Below are 21017 nucleotides of genomic sequence, written 5' to 3'. Positions count from 1 at the left end.
GACTCAGCATGTGTGTGTGTGTATCCCTGAGGGTGGAAAAACATTCCTAATTGTTCTTGGTGTAGGTGGGTGGATCTGAGAGCAACATGTCCTTAGGGTCCTGCACTTCCTATACGTGTGTGTGTGTGTGTGTGTGTGTGTGTGTGTGTGTGTGTGTGTGTGTGTGTGTGTGTGTGTCTCTCACAGCAAATGTAGCTGTGAGAACATGTCCCCTGGGTCATCACATTTCCTCTGGCATACACAGGATGTGATCCACTGCATCTTCCAGAGCTCTTTAGTGCCCCCTGGACAGCGGAACTCCATCTGCACCACTCTGGACTTGTTGGGGACGCAGCAGCGTTTGTCCGTGCACACGCCGCAGTAGGTGGGCCGGTACTTCTGGGTGCTGGTGCAGCCCGACAGCCTCAGAGGCTCTGCCTTCCCCACCTGGAACGTGGCCTTGCAGGTTTTCCCTGCTGGGATCTGTGTGTGTGTGTGTGTGGAAGGAAGGAAGAAAGAGAAAAGTGCACTGAGACCCTGTTCATGCTTATATAGGTTTCCCTCCTCACATAACTCGCAAGTCTGTACTCCCTAGAGACGCACGGAGGTTCTCACAGACGTGTTATTGGCATGTCAGACTGGAATGTGGAGCCTCACTCTGAGGTTGGTAGCAGCACCCGGGACTACAAGACTGTAACCTGTTAGTTACACAGCTGACGTGTGTGTTCCCCGGCATACACACACTCTGGGTCAGTGTTAGACTTTAACCGCTTTATACAAGTTGGGGATTATTTCTGAATGTTCTCTACTGTTAGGACCTGTGGGCTGGGATTAAACAGTGGGATTAAACAGCTGTTCATTAGATATTTCTCGCTCTGAGATCGTTTAGGTAGCAGGGTTAATTTTGGTGATGTCATCAGGATGTGCCATACCTTGATGTTCTTCAGGGTGTTTTTCTCGCAGGGCCTAAGCAGACAGAGGCGTCGTTCCTTCCTCATCTGGCACTTACGGTTGTTGTTGGAGACGCGGGAGGAGAGGCCCAGGCCACAGGTGTGTGTGCACGGAGCCCAGGGGGTGGTCTGCACCTCACACGTCTTCCTCCACACTAAAGGAGGATCCCTGTAAACTTCCCAGCGTACAGTCACAAAGTCACACCCACAGCGCACTACACACACTACCCCAACACCCACTATACACTACCCAGCACACACTACGTTTACGGCATTTAGCTGATGCTTTGGATAAAGAGCAACTTACAGTTATGACTTAACACAACTTGAGGGTTAAGGGGTCAGGGGTCTAACGGTGGTAGTGATGGGACTTGAACTGGCAACCTTCTGATTACTACTTTGACGCCTTCACCACTGAGCTACCACTACACGCCACCCCAACACCCCGCGCAAACTATGCTACACACCACCACACTAAACACTACACTACAATACACTACACACAGCTGGGAATGAAGGTCACCAGGTATCTCTGTCTCTCTCTGCCTCCACTTGACAAAGGTGTATGTAGGTGGTGTCCCCCCCACCTGACATGGTCCTGTAGGTGGTGTCCCCCGGCCTCACCTGACATGGTCCTGTAGGTGGTATCCTGTGGATTCTTGGCCCTCAGGCCGGCGGGTTTCTTTCTCTGTAGTGGAGCTGCTCCCAGCATGGCTGCGGGTTTCTGGATGAACGCAGGTGTGCACCCGATGGCTCCTGCGATACAGGTGCACTTGTAGAGGGGGTTGGGCTGGAAGGCCTGGCCGTTGTCATAGTGAGCGCCATTCAGGTCACAGCCCACTGCCATCATGTCTGCATGGAGAATGTTCTAGTTTATTATTCACCTGTGTTTGCAGCATTAATGGATATAGATTCATCTCTTGAGTTTTTAACGTGTCTTTATTTAAAGTTCAGGTAGAATCTGTGCTATGAGAGTTCTTTCACATGCCCCGCCCATGCCCCCAATGCCCCACCCACGCCCCGCCCACGCTCCTCCCCATGTCGGCCCTCTTTTCCTCCCCTGGTCCACCCCTCCACTCAGCTGACTCACAGGCGCAGATGCCAAGCTCGTAGCGTGGCTGGTCCCTGGAGAAGTCGCAGTACATGCCTTTGTGGGGGTCGCACACGTCCCGCTCGTTGCAGGACTCTCCGATCTGACGTGCACAGCTCTTACAGCAGCCGCACCCGTCCAGAACTGCGCTGACACCTGGGTCACACTGCACCCGTGCACCACACCTGCATGGCCAGGTGCAGTACTGCTGCCGTGCTGAAGGGTGCGCCGCGCTGCGTGACAGCAACCCGTTCCCTCCCTGCCCCCAGCACACCTGCCCCACGAACACAGGAGAAACAAGGTGATGTTTACCTGGGAAAGAACAGAACAGTCTCTCTAACAGAAAGGTATAACTACCAGACCGAACCCTGGAGAAGCTGGACAGGGGGCAGGGCAAGCCCTCAAGGTGGGTGGGGCTGAGAGGGAAGAGGTGAGGGGCGGGGCTGAGGTGTAGGCAAATGAGTAGCCCATGTGGCAGATATAAACACAGAAAAAAACATTAACCTCCCACCACAATTCAAGGTCCTAGAATTCAATATAAATAAAATCATTACCACCACAGTTCTATTAGAATACAGCACAACCTCCTGAGTAAACAGATTTTCTCACAGATATTCCCAATGATATTCCCAGTATTGTTTAGTGCAATGTGACTACAGAGCCATTTATTCTCCATGTGGTTGCCAATCAGGATTAACAAATAAATGAGCCACCCCACGTATAAAGTCCTGGACAGAGTCCTGGATGCCAGTTTTCAGAGTCTCGGACGCCACTGGACAGAGGGATGGAGCCCTCAGGGAAAACAGGTGCCACTTCACCCCCCACCCCCCAGCCCTCTAACCCTAACCCTTAACCCCTTAACCCTAACCTCTGCCCTACTACTCTGGAGCTGCCCAGTACAGTAAAACGTGTGTGGACTCCCAACCTCCCACTGCCTTTGTATTTCAGTTAACAACCCCCCCACACACACACATGCACACACTCTGTTGGACTGCCACACCCACTATCGTCTGCTGAGCAGAGCCCACAATCCTCTCTGTGTTTATGGTGGCCTCGGGGAAAGAAAGATGACTTTGTGAGTGTTGTGATCTTTAGCCCTACTACCGCCAGGCAGCACACACCCTCCACATCACAGATGTTGCAGCCCAGTTTGAGTTTGCGTCTTCTGTATGCAAGTTATTTATTAGGCAAAAATGACTAAAAACAGATGAACGTAGAAGATTGTTGATCTTGTAGGTACTGGTCCTGTTGTGCACAGGGTCACAATATCGCGTGTATTTTCTTACATTTTCAAAATGTATTTCTATGCTCAGTGGTTGAGGTACTTGGAATCGGAAGGTTGCCAGTTCAAGCCCCACCACTGCCAAGTTACCACTGTTGGACCGCCAAGCAAGACCCTTAACCCTCAATTGCTCAAGGTGTACTCAGTAATAATTGTAAAAAAAAAATTTTTACGGAAATATAATAAATAATACTAAAAATATAGGACAACTGGGGAAAATCTTATTTTATATGGAGCAACAAAATGTTATATATACATACAAAGACACACACACATATATGCTTACAGAGTCACAGGAGATCAGAGCAAAAATCTTGAATCTATCCAGATTTTTAAAATCTGAGATCTTTAAGATTTCTCCCAGTGTGAGAGCTCTATGTGAAAACATACAGCTCTCTACATCAGCACTGTAACACACAGCACTGTAACACACAGCTCCGTAAATCAGCACTGTAACACTCAGCACTGTAACACAGTTCTCTCTACATCAGCACTGTAACACTCAGCTCTCTCTACATCAGCACGATAACACACAGCTCTCTACATGAGTATGATAACACTCAGCCCTTTTTACATCAGCACTGTAACACACGCAGCTCTCTCTACATCAGCATCATAATACACAGCTCTCTACATCAGCACTGTAACACTCAGCTCTCTCTACATCAGCACAGTAACACAGCTCTCTACATGAGTATGGTAACACTCAGCCCTTTTTACATCAGCACTGTAACACACAGCTCTCTCTACATCAGCACTGTAACACACAGCTCTCTACATGAGTATGATAACACGCAGCTCTCTCTACATCAGCACTGTAACACACAGCTCCCTGCATCAGCACTGTAACACTCAGCTCTCTACATGAGTGTGGTAACACACAGCTCCCTACATCAGCACTGTAACACACAGCTCTCTGCATCAGCACTGTAACACTCAGCTCTCACTACATCAGCACTGTAACACACAGCTTTCTCTAGATGAGTATGGTAACACAGCCTTTTTTACATGAGCACTGTAACACACACAGCTCTCTCTAAATCAGAGTCGTAACACAGCTCCCTACATCAGCACTAAAACGTTCAGCTCCCTACATCAGCACTTTAACACTCAGCACTGTAACCCACAGCTCCCTACATCAGCACTGTAACACTCAGCTCTCTAAACATCAGCACTGTAGCACACAGCTCTCTACATTAGCATCATAACACAGCGTTCTTTACATCAGCACGGTAACACACAACTCCCTACATCAGCTCTGTAACACACACAATTCTCCCTACATCAGTTCCGTAACACACAAAAGCAAGTCCACACTGGAACTCAGTGCCTCTGTTTACACAAACATCCATAGCATCAGATTGCACATGTGCCTAACAGCGCACTAGCCATGAGCTAACCGCTAACCGCTAGGCTACAGCAGCAGGTGAGAAACAGAGAAATAATCAGTTGATAGAGTTCATGATTTCTTACCTGGGGTGTAACGATCAGCAGACAGCCCCAGAGCAGGGACACCATCTTACAGAGTCTTAGAGAGAAGTGAGAGAGAGAGGGAGAGAGAGAGAGAGAGCTGACCTGCTGGAGAGGGGGATACAAAGCTCTCCTCTGTGTTCTGTTTAAACACACCTTTCCCTTATATCACTACTACTACTACACACACACACACACACTTACATACATACACGTTTACACACACGGGCTCATTTCTCTGACTTGGGTTAAGTCTGGACTAAACTGGTCTAAATTGCAATGCCAGTGGTAAATCTATATTGGAAATTCCTCTTTATTTCAGAGCCTTAAACCGGGTCCAGCACACTGGACCAGCATGAGTCCATGTGGGATGAACTTGACACATTTTTAGGGTTAAAGTGTTGCGGACTGCTGCAGAATTTGGGCTGTGTTGGTCTGTACTTGGATTTGTTTGCACGGACATTCCTGCACTGTTTGTTCACTGTGAAAATCTCTCTATCATTCACTCACTCACTCACTCTCTCTCTGTGACTCCGTGTTTACTATTTTAATTAGAGTTATTTCAGTGTTCAGTGTTGTTTTCAGAATCCATCTGAACTCAGGCTGTGTTGCACATACGTTCAACCATAAGCGTCAGTCTGTTTGTGTAGAAAATTGAAACTATAACAACGTTTACATCTAGATATTTCATATCAGCACAGTCTCACTTCTGTTTGTGATATAGTCAAATTTTGAACATGGGGCTTCAAAGTTAGTGAATGCCAGGAGAGAAACATCAGTCATGGTGATGTAGTTATCAGGGTTAGTGTCAGGACTCCACTCACACACACAGCACAAAACTCACATACATCACAATACACAAACCCCTTCACACACACACACACAGCACAAAACTCACACACATCACAATACACAAACCCCTTCACACACACACACAGCACAAAACTCACACACATCACAATACACATTGTAGGGTGTACACTGATCTGTACACCCCACACACACAGACCTACCGTTGGTGCCCTTATCTGACCTGTACACCCCACACACACAGACCTACCGTTAATGCCCTTGACTGAACTGATCTTTAGTGTTGAGGATGACATCTTCAGTGTTGATGATGACATCTTGAGTGTTGAGGGCACCCCTTATTCCAGACAACTACTGCTACCTACTGGAGAAAACCAGAACTGAAGTCCTGCTGTACTATCAACCTGCTGGTTAACTATTACAGCAGTATTATTGCTCCTGCATGGTTAACACTCCTTACTCTTCTGGATGGTATGTACTGATTTTAAAACCAGAAAGGGACTGAACATGTGACATCACGAGTACTGTAAGTTTATAAAATTGTAAAATATATCAGAAATTCATCCTACACAAATACGTCCTACACAAATACATCCTATTATGACAAATGTCTCTTCTGATTGTGCAGACACAATCACCCTGATTCAGTCTGACAGTGCTTCAATCATCCTGATTCAATTTGACAGCGACTCAATTACCCTGATTCAAACTGACAGTGACTCAATCACCATGATTCAGTCTGACAGTGACTCAATCACCCTGATTCAGTCTGGCAGTGACTCAATCACCATGATTCAGTCTGACAGTGACTCAATCACCCTGATTCAAACTGACAGTGACTCAATCACCATGATTCAAACTGACAGTGACTCAATCACCCTGGTTCAGTCTGGCAGTGATTGTTCTTCTGCCTTTCTGTGAGACAGAAGTGTGAGTTGATTCAGTTAATAAGAACAGAAACTTGCACACCAGTATGTTTTTGTATGTTTCTGTGTGTCTCTGTATGTTTCTGTACGTTTGTCCACTGGTGCAAAAAGCGCCAACCTGCAGGTTCAGAGGTTCAGTTTGGCATTGCATTCAGGAACAATGCCCATATGGTCGTGCAGTTTGTAAGACCTGCCAGCCAAACTAAACCTGGAAACACAGAGATGAGAGCGATGACTCGGCAATATTACACCAAAGCGGAAATGCAGAGATGAGTCAATGATGTTTCAGAATCCTAGTGTCATAGGGAGCATTCTTCCTTGTATTGAATGTCAACCAAGAGAATAATCAACCAGTTCGTTTTACTGGATATTCTTTTTATGTGAGAAAAGGTGTCGCTGGTTAATGTAAATGACCAGTTACTGGGAGAAGCAGTCTTGCTTATTCCACGGCAAAAACGACTAGTTTTTATCATAACCATGTGTTATGCATCTAGACGGTCACCAGGTGGCAGCATCACGCCAAACAATAAGCAGGATTACGCTTATTACGCCCTGGGAAAACGCGCATTGGAAAAGTCGGAAAAATATCCCACCATAATCATTCGTATCGGAGTTAGTGCCCCCTTTATTTGCTGGTGTGTATGTGTGTGTGTCTGTGTAAGATCATAACCTAATGTAATTCCTTCACTACCTCTCGCGGATGGGGAACATTATAAGGGCATTAAAAAACCGCATACGCGCGAGAGGAGCGGAACCGCACGACTGCTCGAGTCTCGGGGCGAGGGAAGCGTGCTCGTGCTGTCGTGCAGGCTCATCCGCTTGGCACGAGCCTCGAGCTTTAGCTGCAGCAGTTCGACGCGCCGCCTAACCTGTCCCGCGCGTGATTGGCTCGGGCTGCTGTCAATCACGTCACCAGTCCCGTTAGATTCGGTGTGACCTGGCAGCGTCTGCGCCGTCGTACGCGCGAGGAGCGGAGACTCAACTCGCCGGACGCTCGCGCTGTTGACGTGCTTGCCGCCCGGGTCCTCGCGGTCGGACCACGCGATGCGCCACGCAAGCGCGGACCTTTAGGCGACTGACACGGTAAAGCGCCGTACACCGGAGCCTGAGTCGCGCGCAGCAGGGTAAGTAGAGTCGTCGTTCGATCGTAAACGGCACCGTAGTTTGGCGCGAGGAGGGCAGACCAATCCTCGCGCACTGGCGTGGTGGTGCTCCCAGCGGAGACCGTCTTCATCACGGGGTGTTGGTGCAGCTGGAGGCAGTTTGGTTTTGTTGTTCGTCAATGAACATAAACAGCGTTCCCAGAGCGCGTGTTTACGCTCAGGACTCATTGTGCTGTGTCGGTAAAAAACCAGTCTCGCGCCGCATCCCGGTGGAGCTCCTGGAGAAATGGCTCGCGCTCTCCCGTGTTTGTGTCCCGGTATGTTTACGCATGCGTTCGGTAAAGCGCACATTCCACCATGCGCGGCTCTGAAGGCACGCGTGTGCGCGTGATGTACCGGTTTTAGCGCAAATGTGTTTGTGGTGTTTTAAATACGTAAGACTTCTGTACCGGCGTCGATGGGCTCGTGGAGGCCCGATGACGGCTACCGGACTTCGATTCGCCACTTTAAATAGCCTCTTAACTAATGTTGGAGTATGAATAAGTGATTGTGGTCTAATGAGTCCAGTAACCGCAGAGTTCACGCAGACACGCCGCCGCCCCGATCCGGGGTAGCGTTATCGCACGAGCAGTCTGTACCGGACAGCTGCGGAGGACCAGGCTCTCGTGACTCTCGCTCGCTTCGTATTCGGTATTTTAAGACGCTTTTAATTGTTTTCTGATGTCTCCAACGTCAAGGCCACAACTGGGTTTGGCCAAAGCCTCATCAGAGTAAGATGAAGTAGTCTGTCTGTCTGTTTCTCTCTCTCTCTCTCTCTCTCTCTCTCTCTCTCTCTCTCTCTTTCACTTTCTCTCTCTATCTTTCTCTCGTTTTTTCTCTCACGCTTGTTCTCTATCCTCTCTCTCCCTTCCTGTGCGTGTCTGCCTCTGTGCCCTTCTGTACTTCTGTGTTGTAGTCGAAATCACGACTGTAATGAATATAGCACTTTCATGTCATATTTTGGTTCCTGTTTTGTGCGTGTGCGTGCGTATATGCGTGTTGTCTAGGGTTCACCCTTATCCCCTTAATTGGGTTCAGATTGAAAGTCTGCAGCACTCCCCAAACAATAACACACACACACATACACACACACACACACACACACACACACACACACAACTGGGTATGATTCAGTTAGAAATGTTGTTTGTCTTATTAGTCATGGAGATAATTCTACCATTAGTACTTCACTACATGACAACACAGTATCAGTAATCCAGTCCTTGACAACAGTATGTCAGTGCTGGACTGGGTCTCTGTGGCACTGTGTACTGCCCCCTGGTCCTGAGAGAGAATCACACTGCCTGTACGGTAATGGATTCAGTCTTGCTGTGTTGCAAGGTAACTGACTTGTCTGTGTATGTGTGTAAGTACACCCACCACCTTTGGTCATTAATGGTGGGGGTGGGGGGTTGACTCACTTAACCTCTTTTGGGACATCCATCAGCCAGACCCTCAGGTGGACCTCACCTCACTGCTGTCTGAGGAAACTTCAACTAAAGCTCAGGAAATGTGATGTGTTCCGAGACCACATGTGACTTGTTTACAGCCTTGGCATAGGTGTGATAGCTCAGTGGTTAAGGTACTGCACTAGTAATCAGAAGGCTGACAGTTCAAGTCCCACCATGGCCAGGTTGTCACTGTTGAGCCACTAAGTTTGGTGTCAGCTAAATGCGTAAGTGTGCACTGCTTCTAAAATCGTTGCTTGTGAAGTTCTATCTGTTGCCTTTATCTATATAAATAAGAGTCATGACAACAGAAGGAAACATTTCTGAAGATAGATGCACCAGAAAGTTCTCCCTTCTGCTGAAAGGTTAGTGTTTATGTAGAACTTGTGCGTGCGTGTGTGTTTGTGGTTGGTAGGAAGGTTGTTGCTGTTTTTATCTGATGTCCAGTCGCTGGTTTCCTGGATTTGTTTACACTGTTTTTGAGATGCCGCTGAAATTCAGCGAGGAAGCGACCAGTGACACTAGTCATTACTACCCCTATTACCCTTGTTGGCGCAGGTCCAGAGTCTCTGCACTTTACCCAGCACCTCGCCTGCTACCCCTGCTGGGGCACCTCCTGAAGGGGGCACTGTTTTGGGAGCCCTTCAGCATGAGGGACATGATCTCCAGTGTGAGTCACAGCACAGATGAACGTACATGCGCTTGGTCATGAGGTTTAACACGGTATGCTAGGAAACAGGAAAGTCCAGATTACTTTCTCTGTAGGGCCCTATCACACACACACACACCATGTAAACTCCTGTCTTTGTGTGTGTGTGTGTGTGTGTGTGTGTGTGTGTGTGTGTGTGTGCACGCGCGCGCACGCGTGTGCACATAGAGTGTGTGTGAGTGCAAAGAATCATATTTATCCTTTCATACACATATTTGTACAGTTCAGCCTTCCAAAATGGACTTGTAGTCCAGTTGGAGGGAGCTGGGTGGTATAATTTAGCTCATTATCCAGACTGGAGTATTTCAGCTTTTGTGTGGGGGTGTGTGTGTGGGTGTGTGTGTGGGTGTGTGTGTGGGTGTGTGTGTGGGGATGTGTGTGGGGGTGTGTGTGTAGCAGATGGTTAGAGGTGGGTGAGCTAAAATTCATATTTGGGTATTTTCCACTATGGAGTGATATCTCGAGATGATGTGTTTTAGTTCACATGCCCTTCAAACGTAATGAATCATAATAAATCTTAATTTATAAAGCTAAAACATTAGAAAAATGCAGTAGAAAATCTCGCTTTTGGGTCTGTGTAATAAGGTTTACAGGTGGTTGAGGGTCTGTGTCTGACCGCAGGGTGATGGAGGGTCTGTGTCTGTGACCGTAGGGTGGTGGAGGGTCTGTGTCTGTGACCGCAGGGTGGTGGAGGGTCTGTGTCTGTAACTGCAGGGTGGTGGAGGGTCTGTGTCTAACTGCAGGGTGGTGGAGGGTCTGTGTCTGTGACCGCAGGGTGGTGGAGGGTCTGTGTCTGTGACCGCAGGGTGGTGGAGGCTTTGACACACTGTCCTTCTGTTCATTCTTTATCTTCATTCTTCCTTAAATACCCCCTGACTCTGAGCACTTATGGTAATGGTATGCTCTACGGTTTCCCCTCTTGTGTTGTGATGGTACGCTCCACGCCTGTTCAGATCTACCACATGCAGTGGATCATTTTCAGCACAAAATGAGTGTGTTTTTGTGTAAAATAGATTTGCCATGCATATAATATCTTGCATTTCAGTGCGCTAAATATCCTGTTCTACATGTGTGTCTGCGTGCGTGTGCATGTGTGTGGGAGTGTGTGTGTGTGTGTGTGCCCGCGAGAGAGAGAGAGAGACCTTGTTTATGTAACAGTGCTGTTTTGTGACCAAACTGCCTCTACACTCATACACTCCACTCTGCTGTTCAGCTGTTCTGCTCACAGTGCTCACTAGTGTTCAGTGGACAGGCCATCCTCATGCTGGACAGTGACATGGACATGTCCTGAGAGCTGGTGCTGTACTGGTGCTGTACTGGTGCTGTACTGGTGCTGTACTGGTGGAGAAGTGTTGAGGTGCACAGCTAGGCAGTAGTGTAACACTGGAAGTGAATCTAAAGTTAACAGTAACCTTTGTGAATAAGGTACAACCACAACCTTCTCGCATCCTGCTCGAACCACTTCCAGATCTCTGGCTGCCGAGGTGTCTTTTGAAATCTTTTATAGTTCCCAGTGAGTCATGCTGCACCCTAAAGCTTGTCGACTAGACTGAGACCTTGGTGAGGACCTGGATGTTTGGGAGGGATAACTACCAGAAGTGTGTGGGGATGTTTTTACCAAGGCTGTTGGGGGGGTGTTGACTACCAGTGTTTGTATGCAATGTTCAGCTTTGGTTCTAAACTAAAGAAGCATAATTTGTCATCCAAACATGTCCTGGACAGTTGACCACATCTGGAGTAAATGGACAATCCTGTAAACTTGATCTGGATCCAAATACCCCATTACATGCCAAAATACCCCGTTAAATGCAGAAATACCCCGTGAAACGCCTGAGCCATCAGAAATGGACTCTATAGGTAGCAGAAGTGTTATTGCATATCACATGACCATCACTGCTCAACACCACCCTACCTAACACCAAAGTACTAAACACCACCTAGTTAACACCACACTGGTTAACATCACACTACTTAACACCACATTCACCCTGATGGCGGCCAACGCCTACTGTCAGCTAGGACCTTAAAAAAGTAAAAACCCCTTAAAGATAAATGCTCCGGCGTCTGGTTGGATTAGTGCAAAAATGATTGACACTGGAGGGTTAGAACGTGTTTAACTAAACCCCCATTAGAATGGTATGAGGACAGGATGGTGTGAGGAATCTGGGATGTGCTGGACCAGAGCAGCAAGCAGAAACCACACGCGCGCGCACACACACGTCGTCTCTGTGCTGTAACTGTGCATAGCGAAGGCGCTGCACACACACATCGTTTCTGTGCTTGAGGAGTGTAAGCCCTCCTCTCTATCTGTGTCACCACATATCTTAACCACAAAGACTGCAGATTCACTTAGTCTCCTGCAGTACACACACACACACACACACACACACACACACACACTCAAATACATGCATCGACACTCATGCAAAAACCTACACACATACTCACACACACATATAACTACACACCTTAGAGCAAGTAGCTTCAGACAAAGATTTGAGCTAATTTCAGAAGTAGTGCAGAATATCCACATACCTTCTCTCTCTCTCTCACACTCACACACACACAGACTCAGTATTGTGAGTTTTTCTCTGACCTCATTAAGCACACCTGTGGGTGGAAAACCTTATCTACAGCACATCTGATCTTCCTTTACCAGATAGAGCTGGAAATATGTTAATGACATGTTAATGACATTGTATTTTCCATTTTTAGAATTTTAGAATTAGCATCACTAATATCATTTCATGTTTAAATGATATCACACCACTGTAGTAAACACACACACACACACACACACATGCGCACACTCTCAGCAGATCCCACAGAGCCAGAATTTCCTCCATGATCCTGGACACTGCAGCTAAACTGCTCTAAAAATACAGCCCCACCAAACTTGAAATTACTACCTACCCTCTGCACACACACACACACACACACACACACACACACACACACACACACACACACACTGTTGCAAGGCCGATACCACACTACAGTCCCTACTAAGGTTAGTGTTACTTCGTGAAGCTTGACTGTAGAGTACCATGTTAGAATAGAGGCATAAAGAGGAATTAAAAAAGCAACTTCTTTGGTACAGATAACATTCATATAATGTTATAATTATAATGTTATTACATGACTAATATAACTAATAATAATAAAAACATTCAGTATAATAACATTGAGGATAATAATAATAAAAAGATTCATTGTAACAACAGTATAATAACATTGAGGATAAATAATAATTTTAACATTCTCCAGATGACACACACGTACAAACACCCTCCATCTCTCTCCGTGACTTTCTCATTCTCTCACGTTTTCTTTCCTTCCCTCACCCGCTCTTTGTCATTCTCTCTCTCAATCACTCTCTTTCTTTCTCTATCTGCATGGTTTTATTGGGTGTATATGGACCTAGTGTGAGGTTTCAGCTACACAGAATCTGTGTGTGTGTGTGTGTGTGTGTGTGTCTGTGCCCTAGAACTCAAGACAAGAGTTTCACACACACACACTTGCGCACACACACCGACCAGCTGACCATCAATGGGATACATGACACAATGCATAACTGTGTTATTGTGGGACATCCTACTGACATTTAACATTCTGCTTGTGTGTGTGCGTGTGTGTGTGAGAGAGAGAGAGAGAGAGAGGGAGGAGGGAAGGAGGAGAGAGAGAGTATGGCTCTTGCGAGTTTTAACTGAGTCAGATTCCATCGTGGTGCCGTCCCGTGTTTGTTGTGTGAAGCATCACTTTATTAGTTAGTGGCAGGTGTATACATGTAGCCTTTGTAATAACAGATGAATGCGTGGCCTCTCTGTGGTCAGATCATGAAACTGCCTGCTCAGCGTTACACTCTTCCATGACCTGCAATTGATCTGTGTGTGTGTGTGTGTGTGTCTGTGAGTGAGTGACAGTGTAAAACCAATGGAACACTACAATCATGTATACATATGCATGCATGCAACACCTACTCTGCAAATTCTTTCTGTGTCATTCTTTCCACTTGGGGGTGTGTGTGTGTGTGTGTGTGTGTGTGTGTGTGTGTGTGTGTGTGTGTGCATGCTTCAGCTTCACTAAATGTCACAATTTCATCTCACCACACCACACACCTGCAGAACCCAACCTGTGTCTTCATTTCTTTCTTACATTTTTTTACCTCTTTGGTTTTTTCTTTCTTTCTCTTTCTCTTTCTGTCTCTCTCCTCTGTTTTGAACACATAGGTGTGTGTATTTGTGAGCTGGAATCAGCTAGCATTGTATAGTGTTGTGTGATTGTATGGTGTTGTGTCATATTGTTTGGTATTGTATGTTGTAGAACCACATTGTGAACAAAGTACAGTACAGGCAGTATTCACAGTTGAATTTTCTGAAGTTTTTAAGAATAGCTGCTTTAAGAATTTGAAATTAATGTGTGTGTGTGTGTGTGTGTGTGTGTGTGTGTGTGTGTGTGTGTGTGTGTGTGTGTGTGTGAAGCAGACATGACACACAGCTTCCTAACCAAGGCATTGAGTAGAGGATTGTGGGTAGAGTTCAGCTGTGTGCGACCATGCCATGCCATGAGCAGGGGTCAGAAGTCCCAACTAGCATCAGGCTCCATTTGTCAAGGTTTCCATGGTTACATGAGACCACAGCAAATCGGTCAGGATGCACTTCCGTTTCCATGGAGATCTGACTCATGTCTGTCAAGTTTTTTTTTCTGGCTACTATCTCTTGAACACTGTTTTCAGAACCAGTTTTTCATTGAAGGGTCTTAAGTGACTAACAAACTCAAGTAATCATTGTAGGGTATTGTTTATTACACTGATGTTGTCTAACAAACTAGCACTTATTGTTTATTACACTTATCATTGTTTAAGATAGACCTTATGAATTTGTACTTCTAGACATCAATATTGATCCTTATATTTCTACAGTATTCTAGTTCAGTGGTATAATGGACTCTAACCTACTGTACTGTACTAGGATGTATTCTGCGAGTGACAAAACACTTTTGTAAGCAGAGTGGAGCGAGACGGGAGATGTGTGGAGAGACAGATGTGGAGCGAGACGGGAGATGTGTGGAGAGTGAACCAGTTGTGTGATGCAGTTTTGTGATGATATTTTGTGGTGTAGTTTACTGGTTCTGTAGTGTAGTTGTAACTGTGAGCAGTAAGGAGGTGGATACGCGCGGAAAAGAGCGAGATTTATTAGGGGCAAATCCAGACTCAGAGTCGTTATAACGGTCCAGGGTCACTGAGCCAATACATAGAGTACGGAGGCACATGATAAACAAAAACACACGAAGGCAAGTAACGCAGGCTGTAACGGAGAAGCTAGGAAAAAACACACGGAGGTAATGAAAAACAAACGGCTAGAATCCCAAAACAGGCTAACAAACGAAGGCTTTGAAATACACACAGGCTTTCAAAAACTTTTAGACATACATCCAAACATTCATTCAATTTACAGCCCAGACACAGGGAACAAGACACGGTTTAAATACATGAACTAGTCCAGGGTCATAGAGCCAATATAGAGATTCTGAGAATACATGACAAACCAAAAACACATGAAAGCAAACGGAGGAAGCAGGCTATAACAGAGGCTAAGAAGCGGGAAGGCTAGGATAAACATAGAGACTAGGAGCCAAACTTACAGGCATACAGACACGGGCTTGCAAAAACATCCAAACAACTATACAACCAAACAATGAATAGCCCACACACACGGAAAAAGACAGGGTTAAAATCCATGAACTTAACAGGACTAGAAACGAGGAACAGGTGAAAGTAATGACGGGTGTGGGAAACCAAACGAGAGGCGGAGAAAATGAAATTACAGAACAGAACCAAAACACACAAGACAGGGAAACTATGAACCACGGCAGCTTGGAGGGTACTACACCCAGAGTGTGTGTGTGTGTGTGTTAGTACTATATCCAGAGTGTGTGTTTCAGTACTACACCCAGTGTGTGTGTGTGTGTGTGTGTGTTAATACTACACCCAGTGAGTGTGTGTGTGTCAGTACTACACCCAGAGTGTGTGTGTGTGTGTCAGTACTACACCCAGAGTGTGTGTGTGTGTCAGTACTACACCCAGAGTGTGTGTGTGTGTGTGTCAGTACTACACCCAGAGTGTGTGTGTGTGTCAGTACTACACCCAGAGTGTGTGTGTGTGTGTCAGTACTACACCCAGTGTGTGTGTGTGTGTCAGTACTACACCGTGTGTGTGTGTGTGTTAGTACTACACCCAGTGTGTGTGTGTGCTAGTACTTCACACAGTATATGTGTACCCAGTATACTGACACGTGTGTGTGTATGTGTGTGTAGTACTACACCCAGTGTGTGTGTGTTAGTACTACACCCAGTGTGTGTGTGTTAGTACTACACCCAGTGTGTGTGTGTGTGTTAGTACTACACACAGTATATGTGTACCCAGTATACTGACACGTGTGTGTGTTAGTACTACACCCAGTGTGTGTGTGTGTGTGTTAGTACTACACCCAGTGAGTGTGTGTGTTAGTACTACACCCAGTGAGTGTGTGTGTTAGTACTACACCCAGTGAGTGTGTGTGTTAGTACTACACCCAGTGAGTGTGTGTGTGTGTGTTAGTACTACACCCAGTGAGTGTGTGTGTGTGTGTTAGTACTACACCCAGTGTGTGTGTGTGTGTGTGTTAGTACTACACCCAGTGTGTGTGTGTGTGTGTGTGTTGGTACTACACCCAGTGTGTGTGTTAGTACTAGACTCGGAGGGTGTGTCAGTACTACACCCAGTGTGTGTGTGTGTGTTAGTACTATACTCGGAGGGTGTGTCAGTACTACACCCAGTGTGTGTGTGTGTGTTAGTACTAGACTCGGAGGGTGTGTCAGTACTACACCCAGTGTGTGTGTGTGTGTGTTAGTACTACACCCAGTGTGTGTGTGTGTTAGTACTACACCCAGTGTATGTGTACCCAGTATACTGACACGTGTGTGTGTTAGTACTACACCCAGTGTGTGTGTGTGTGTGTGTGTGTGTGTTAGTACTACACACAGTGTGTGTGTTAGTACTACACACAGTGTGTGTTTGTGTGTGTGTGTGTGTGTGTGTGTGTTAGTACTACACCCAGTGTGTGTGTGTGTGTGTTAGTACTACACCCAGTGTGTGTGTGTGTGTGTTAGTACTACACCCAGTGTGTGTGTGTTAGTACTACACCCAGTGTGTGTGTGTGTTAGTACTACACCCAGTGTGTGTGTGTGTTAGTACTACACCCAGTGTGTGTGTGTGTTAGTACTACACCCAGTGTGTGTGTGTGTGTTAGTACTACACCTAGTGTGTGTGTGTGTGTTAGTACTACACACAGTATATGTGTACCCAGTATACTGACACGTGTGTGTGTGTGTTAGTACTACACACAGTGTGTGTGTGTGTGTGTGTGTGTGTGTGTGTGTGTGTGTTAGTACTACACCCAGGGTGTGTGTGTGTGTGTGTGTGTTTGAGTACTATACCCAGTGTGTGTGTGTGTGTGTGTGTTAGTACTACACAGTGTGTGTTAGTACTACACCCAAAGTGTGTGTGTTAGTACTACACAGTGTGTGTTAGTACTACACCCAGAGTGTGTGTGTGTGTGTGTTAGTACTACACGCAGTGTGTGTGTGTGTGTGTTAGTACTACATGCAGTGTGTGTGTGTGTGTGTGTGTGTGTGTGTGTGTGTGTGTGTTAGTACTACACCCAGAGGCTGCGAACATGCCGACACCCCCCCCCCCCCAACAAACGGTAAACTGAGCAATACGGAGGTTAACCACACAACCTCTTCACACACATTCATGCACCATGAACCCAATACACAGCTCAAAACACACTAGCAAATGCAAGGACATACAAAGCACTAAACACACAGCAGTTCCCCACCAAACACCAAATGTACTGTACACACAGCAGTTACACATCAAATAACTACCCTTCCACTAACTTAAAACTCACTGAATTTTCTAAGTAAGAATTGTTACAGTAATAACACAAGTTAATAGTTGTTATACATGAGCGAGTGATGCATAACCATTTGTAAACACGTTTCCATCAACCGCGTCTCCTACCAACTTAAGCTAGGTTAGCAAAACATCTGACGTTAACAGACTAGCTAAACAAGAAACAGAAAACCCCTTCTCACCACAGCCAAGTCCATATTCAGTCCTTCGGGAAGAGAAGTTAATATTTTTCTCTTTTATGTAACTACAGGATTAAAGTAAAATAAGATGTGAAGTGCTTCAGTGCCGTTCCTATAAACCAGCTAGCTTGCTAACATGAGGGACGTTACTGCTAGCAGTAAATTGCATCTTAATATAGCTGCCGTCCGCTGCCCGCACGTTCATGTTTAACCGTCAGTATCAGCTGTTGATCAACCCCAGCAGTCACCTCGTACCCCCTTTCGTGTCATCATATTCCTAACCCTATCCCTAACTAACCCTAACCCTATTCCTAATCCTAACTAACACTAACCCTATCCCTAACTAACCCTAACCCTATTCCTAATCCTAACTAACACTAACCCTAACCCTATTCCTAATCCTAACTAAAACTAACCCTATCCCTAACTAACCCTAACCCTATTCCTAATCCTAACTAACCCCATGCCTAACCCTATCCCTGACTAACCCCATGCCTAACTAACCCTATCCCTAACTAACCCCATGCCTAACCCTAACCCTAACCCTAACCTAATCCTAACTAATCCTAACCCTATGTCTAACTAACCCTAACTAATCCCATTCCTAACTAAGCCCATGGCTAACCCTAACCCTAAATGTCCAGTTGTGTCTCTGTGTGTGTGTGTGTGTGTGTGTGTGTGTGTGTGTGTGTGTGTGTGTGTGTGTGTGTGTGTATTCTATAGACACAACTGCAGCAATACCTAAAGGTCAAGACTGATTTCACTTCCCTAGTCATCTGATCCCAGCCACCAGCTGGTTATTTTTTAATCCACTATGGCTGTTAATGGGTATGTTCACACACACACACGCACACCCTCACTGCCTCTCTGTCTCTCTGTGTGTCTGTCTCCATCCCACTGCTACTGCCACTGCATTTTTGCCATTCCCATGACATTTAGTGGTTGCCATGGTGTTCAGTTTCCACGTCCTTTTTGTGGTTGCCAGTAGTACTATTTATACACCAGAAACCCTTTGCAGCATCCAGTTACACAACAGCAGAACACACACACACACACACACACACACACACAACACACACACCACACACACACACACACACACAACACACATACATATATATATATATATATATATATATATATATATATATATATATATAATATATATATATATATATATATATATACATACATACATACATACATACATATATAACATATACATATACATATATATACATACATATATATATGCACACATACATACATACATACATAATACATATATATATATATATATATATATATATATATATATATCTATATTATATATATAATGCACACACACAAGTGCGTCTGCTGCAGTAGGCCCAGCTCCTTTTGATGGGTTTTCCTGTCATAATGGAAGACTGTGACCTAGTGACCCTCTAACTGTCCCTTGACACACATTCTCTCCCATTGCTCTGAGTACATGTGGTGTGTGTGTGTCAGAAAGAATTTCAGGCGTCACCCTTAAATTTTACCAAATATCTAAACCCACAGAATACGCTCCCCACAATATGATGGTTTTCTTATCATCTCTCTCTCTCTCTCTATCTGTCTTTGTGTGTGTGTCTCTCTCTATCAAATGACATAACTGTAAGAAGTACTTTGTTGGCATGCGGTGTGGTGAAGGGGTAGACCTGTGTGTGTGTGTGTGTGTGTGTGTGTGTGTGTGTGTGTGTGTGTGTGTGTGTGCAGTAGTAGGTTTAATTTCAGCTAGAATCCTGCACTGCGTCAGGTGTCTTGGTGCTGTTTGGTCCGGTGGGCCGGACTTACGTTCACCTCCCGTGAGCCCTGGGTCTGAGTCCTGGGTGGTTTGTGTGCCTTCAGTCTTCCTCACACACACCTGTGTAGTGGTGCTTTATTCTCACACTCCATTAGTCTCCACATTAGTCTGTGACACTAGCGGTCTCTGCACAGCTCGTACTATGGCCAGGGACAGGCGTCCTGTGTCCTAACCATGCCGGTTAGGACAAGCGTTTGTGCTTGTCCATGAATCGGCACGAACTGTCTGTGATTAGGGGAGGGGCTACCAGTACTGTGTCATTAGTTTGAATTTTGAACTGGTGAATAGAGTGTAAGTTCACCAGCACTGGCAAGACTGACATCATGTCTTTGTGTTGATTCTATTGAGGTTCCACTGCACGTGGTGCTGTTTCACTGGATGTTCAGACATGCATTCAAAATTAGGGCATTAACCCCTAACTCTAACCCATAACCCTTAACTGTAACCCTAACTCCTAACCCCTAACCCTGAACCCTAACTCTAACCCTAACCCCTAACCCTAAAATATGTATCTGTCTGTTAGGATTCTATTCTAAAATGTACCAATATTACTTTAAAGAAAGCCTCTGTGATCTCGTGGGCGGTATCGTTTCATTCCGTGTCTCTTTCTCGTGTGTATTCATGAGAAAACACAGTCTGGAGGCCAGTCTGACTCTCTGCATGCTGGTCATCTGGTCGTTTGTAGTGTGTAAACAGCGACTTCCAGACTCCCGATCACGAGGTAGTGAGTTGTGTAGTGTGAACAGAACAGTGATCTGACGAGGTTGACATCACATAGCGTGTCTGTGGTTTAAGGAGATTCTCTAACTCTACCTCTGCATAGAGCCCAGTGACCCGCCACATAGTCCCCGTGATCAAACAGCTGTTGGACTTTACTTAATAATCTCTCTCTCCCTCTCTCTCCCTCACCCACCCCGCCTTGCAATCTTTCAGACAGTAGATAATGGGGTGTGTGCAGTGTAAAGATAAGGAGGAAGCTAAGATAACAGATGATCGAGCTGCTAGCCAGTCCCAGAGTGGGGGCGTGGCCTATCGGTATGGGGGTGACTCCGCCCCCCAGCCGTACCCTGCCTTTGGAGTGACAGCCATTCCCAATTACAACAACTTCCAGGCTGCAGGAACCTCCCAGAGTGTGTCCGTGTTCGGAGGGATCAACACATCAGCACACACCGGGACTCTACACACACGAGGAGGAACAGGTACACACTCTCACACACACACACACACTCTCACACACTGACACCACA

The 21017-nt window shown here is 46.0% G+C and overlaps 2 protein-coding genes across 2 annotated transcripts in view; one reads left to right on the top strand and one right to left on the bottom strand.

The window, feature by feature from the left end:
- Nucleotides 1-180: 180 nt before the first annotated feature.
- Nucleotides 181-7741, bottom strand: ccn6 (cellular communication network factor 6). Its single transcript, XM_027024205.2, has 6 exons — nt 7692-7741; nt 7268-7572; nt 2020-2355; nt 1554-1781; nt 912-1105; nt 181-462 (listed from the first exon to the last, which is right to left on the bottom strand). Exons 1-6 carry the CDS (start codon nt 7739-7741, stop codon nt 181-183), a joined length of 1395 nt encoding a protein of 464 aa, XP_026880006.2.
- The window catches only part of fynb (FYN proto-oncogene, Src family tyrosine kinase b), a 22566-nt gene continuing 8676 nt past the window's right edge, over nt 7128-21017 (top strand). The window contains 2 exon segments of the mRNA XM_027024222.2: nt 7128-7631; nt 20704-20969. Coding sequence (XP_026880023.2) covers nt 20714-20969 — 256 coding nt within the window. The 5' untranslated portion in view covers nt 7128-7631; nt 20704-20713.

This window comes from Electrophorus electricus, chromosome 8, assembly GCF_013358815.1.
Source record: "Electrophorus electricus isolate fEleEle1 chromosome 8, fEleEle1.pri, whole genome shotgun sequence".
Classification (NCBI taxonomy): Eukaryota; Metazoa; Chordata; class Actinopteri; order Gymnotiformes; family Gymnotidae; genus Electrophorus; species Electrophorus electricus.
Note: the sequence above shows the minus strand (reverse complement) of the source record. Positions and strands in the feature narration are given on the sequence as shown.

Bases quoted from the DNA above. Each gene is read 5' to 3' on its own strand.
- ccn6 (XM_027024205.2), bottom strand. From the start codon at position 7,741: ATGAAGACGGTCTCCGCTGGGAGCACCACCACGCCAGTGCGCGAGGAT. The intron at 7,573-7,691 runs GTCTGCCCTCCT...AGTCGCCTAAAG, and splicing joins ACGCCAGTGCGCGAGGATTG to GTCCGCGCTTGCGTGGCGCA. The intron at 1,782-2,019 runs GTGAGTCAGCTG...TTCTCCATGCAG, and splicing joins CGAGCTTGGCATCTGCGCCT to ACATGATGGCAGTGGGCTGT.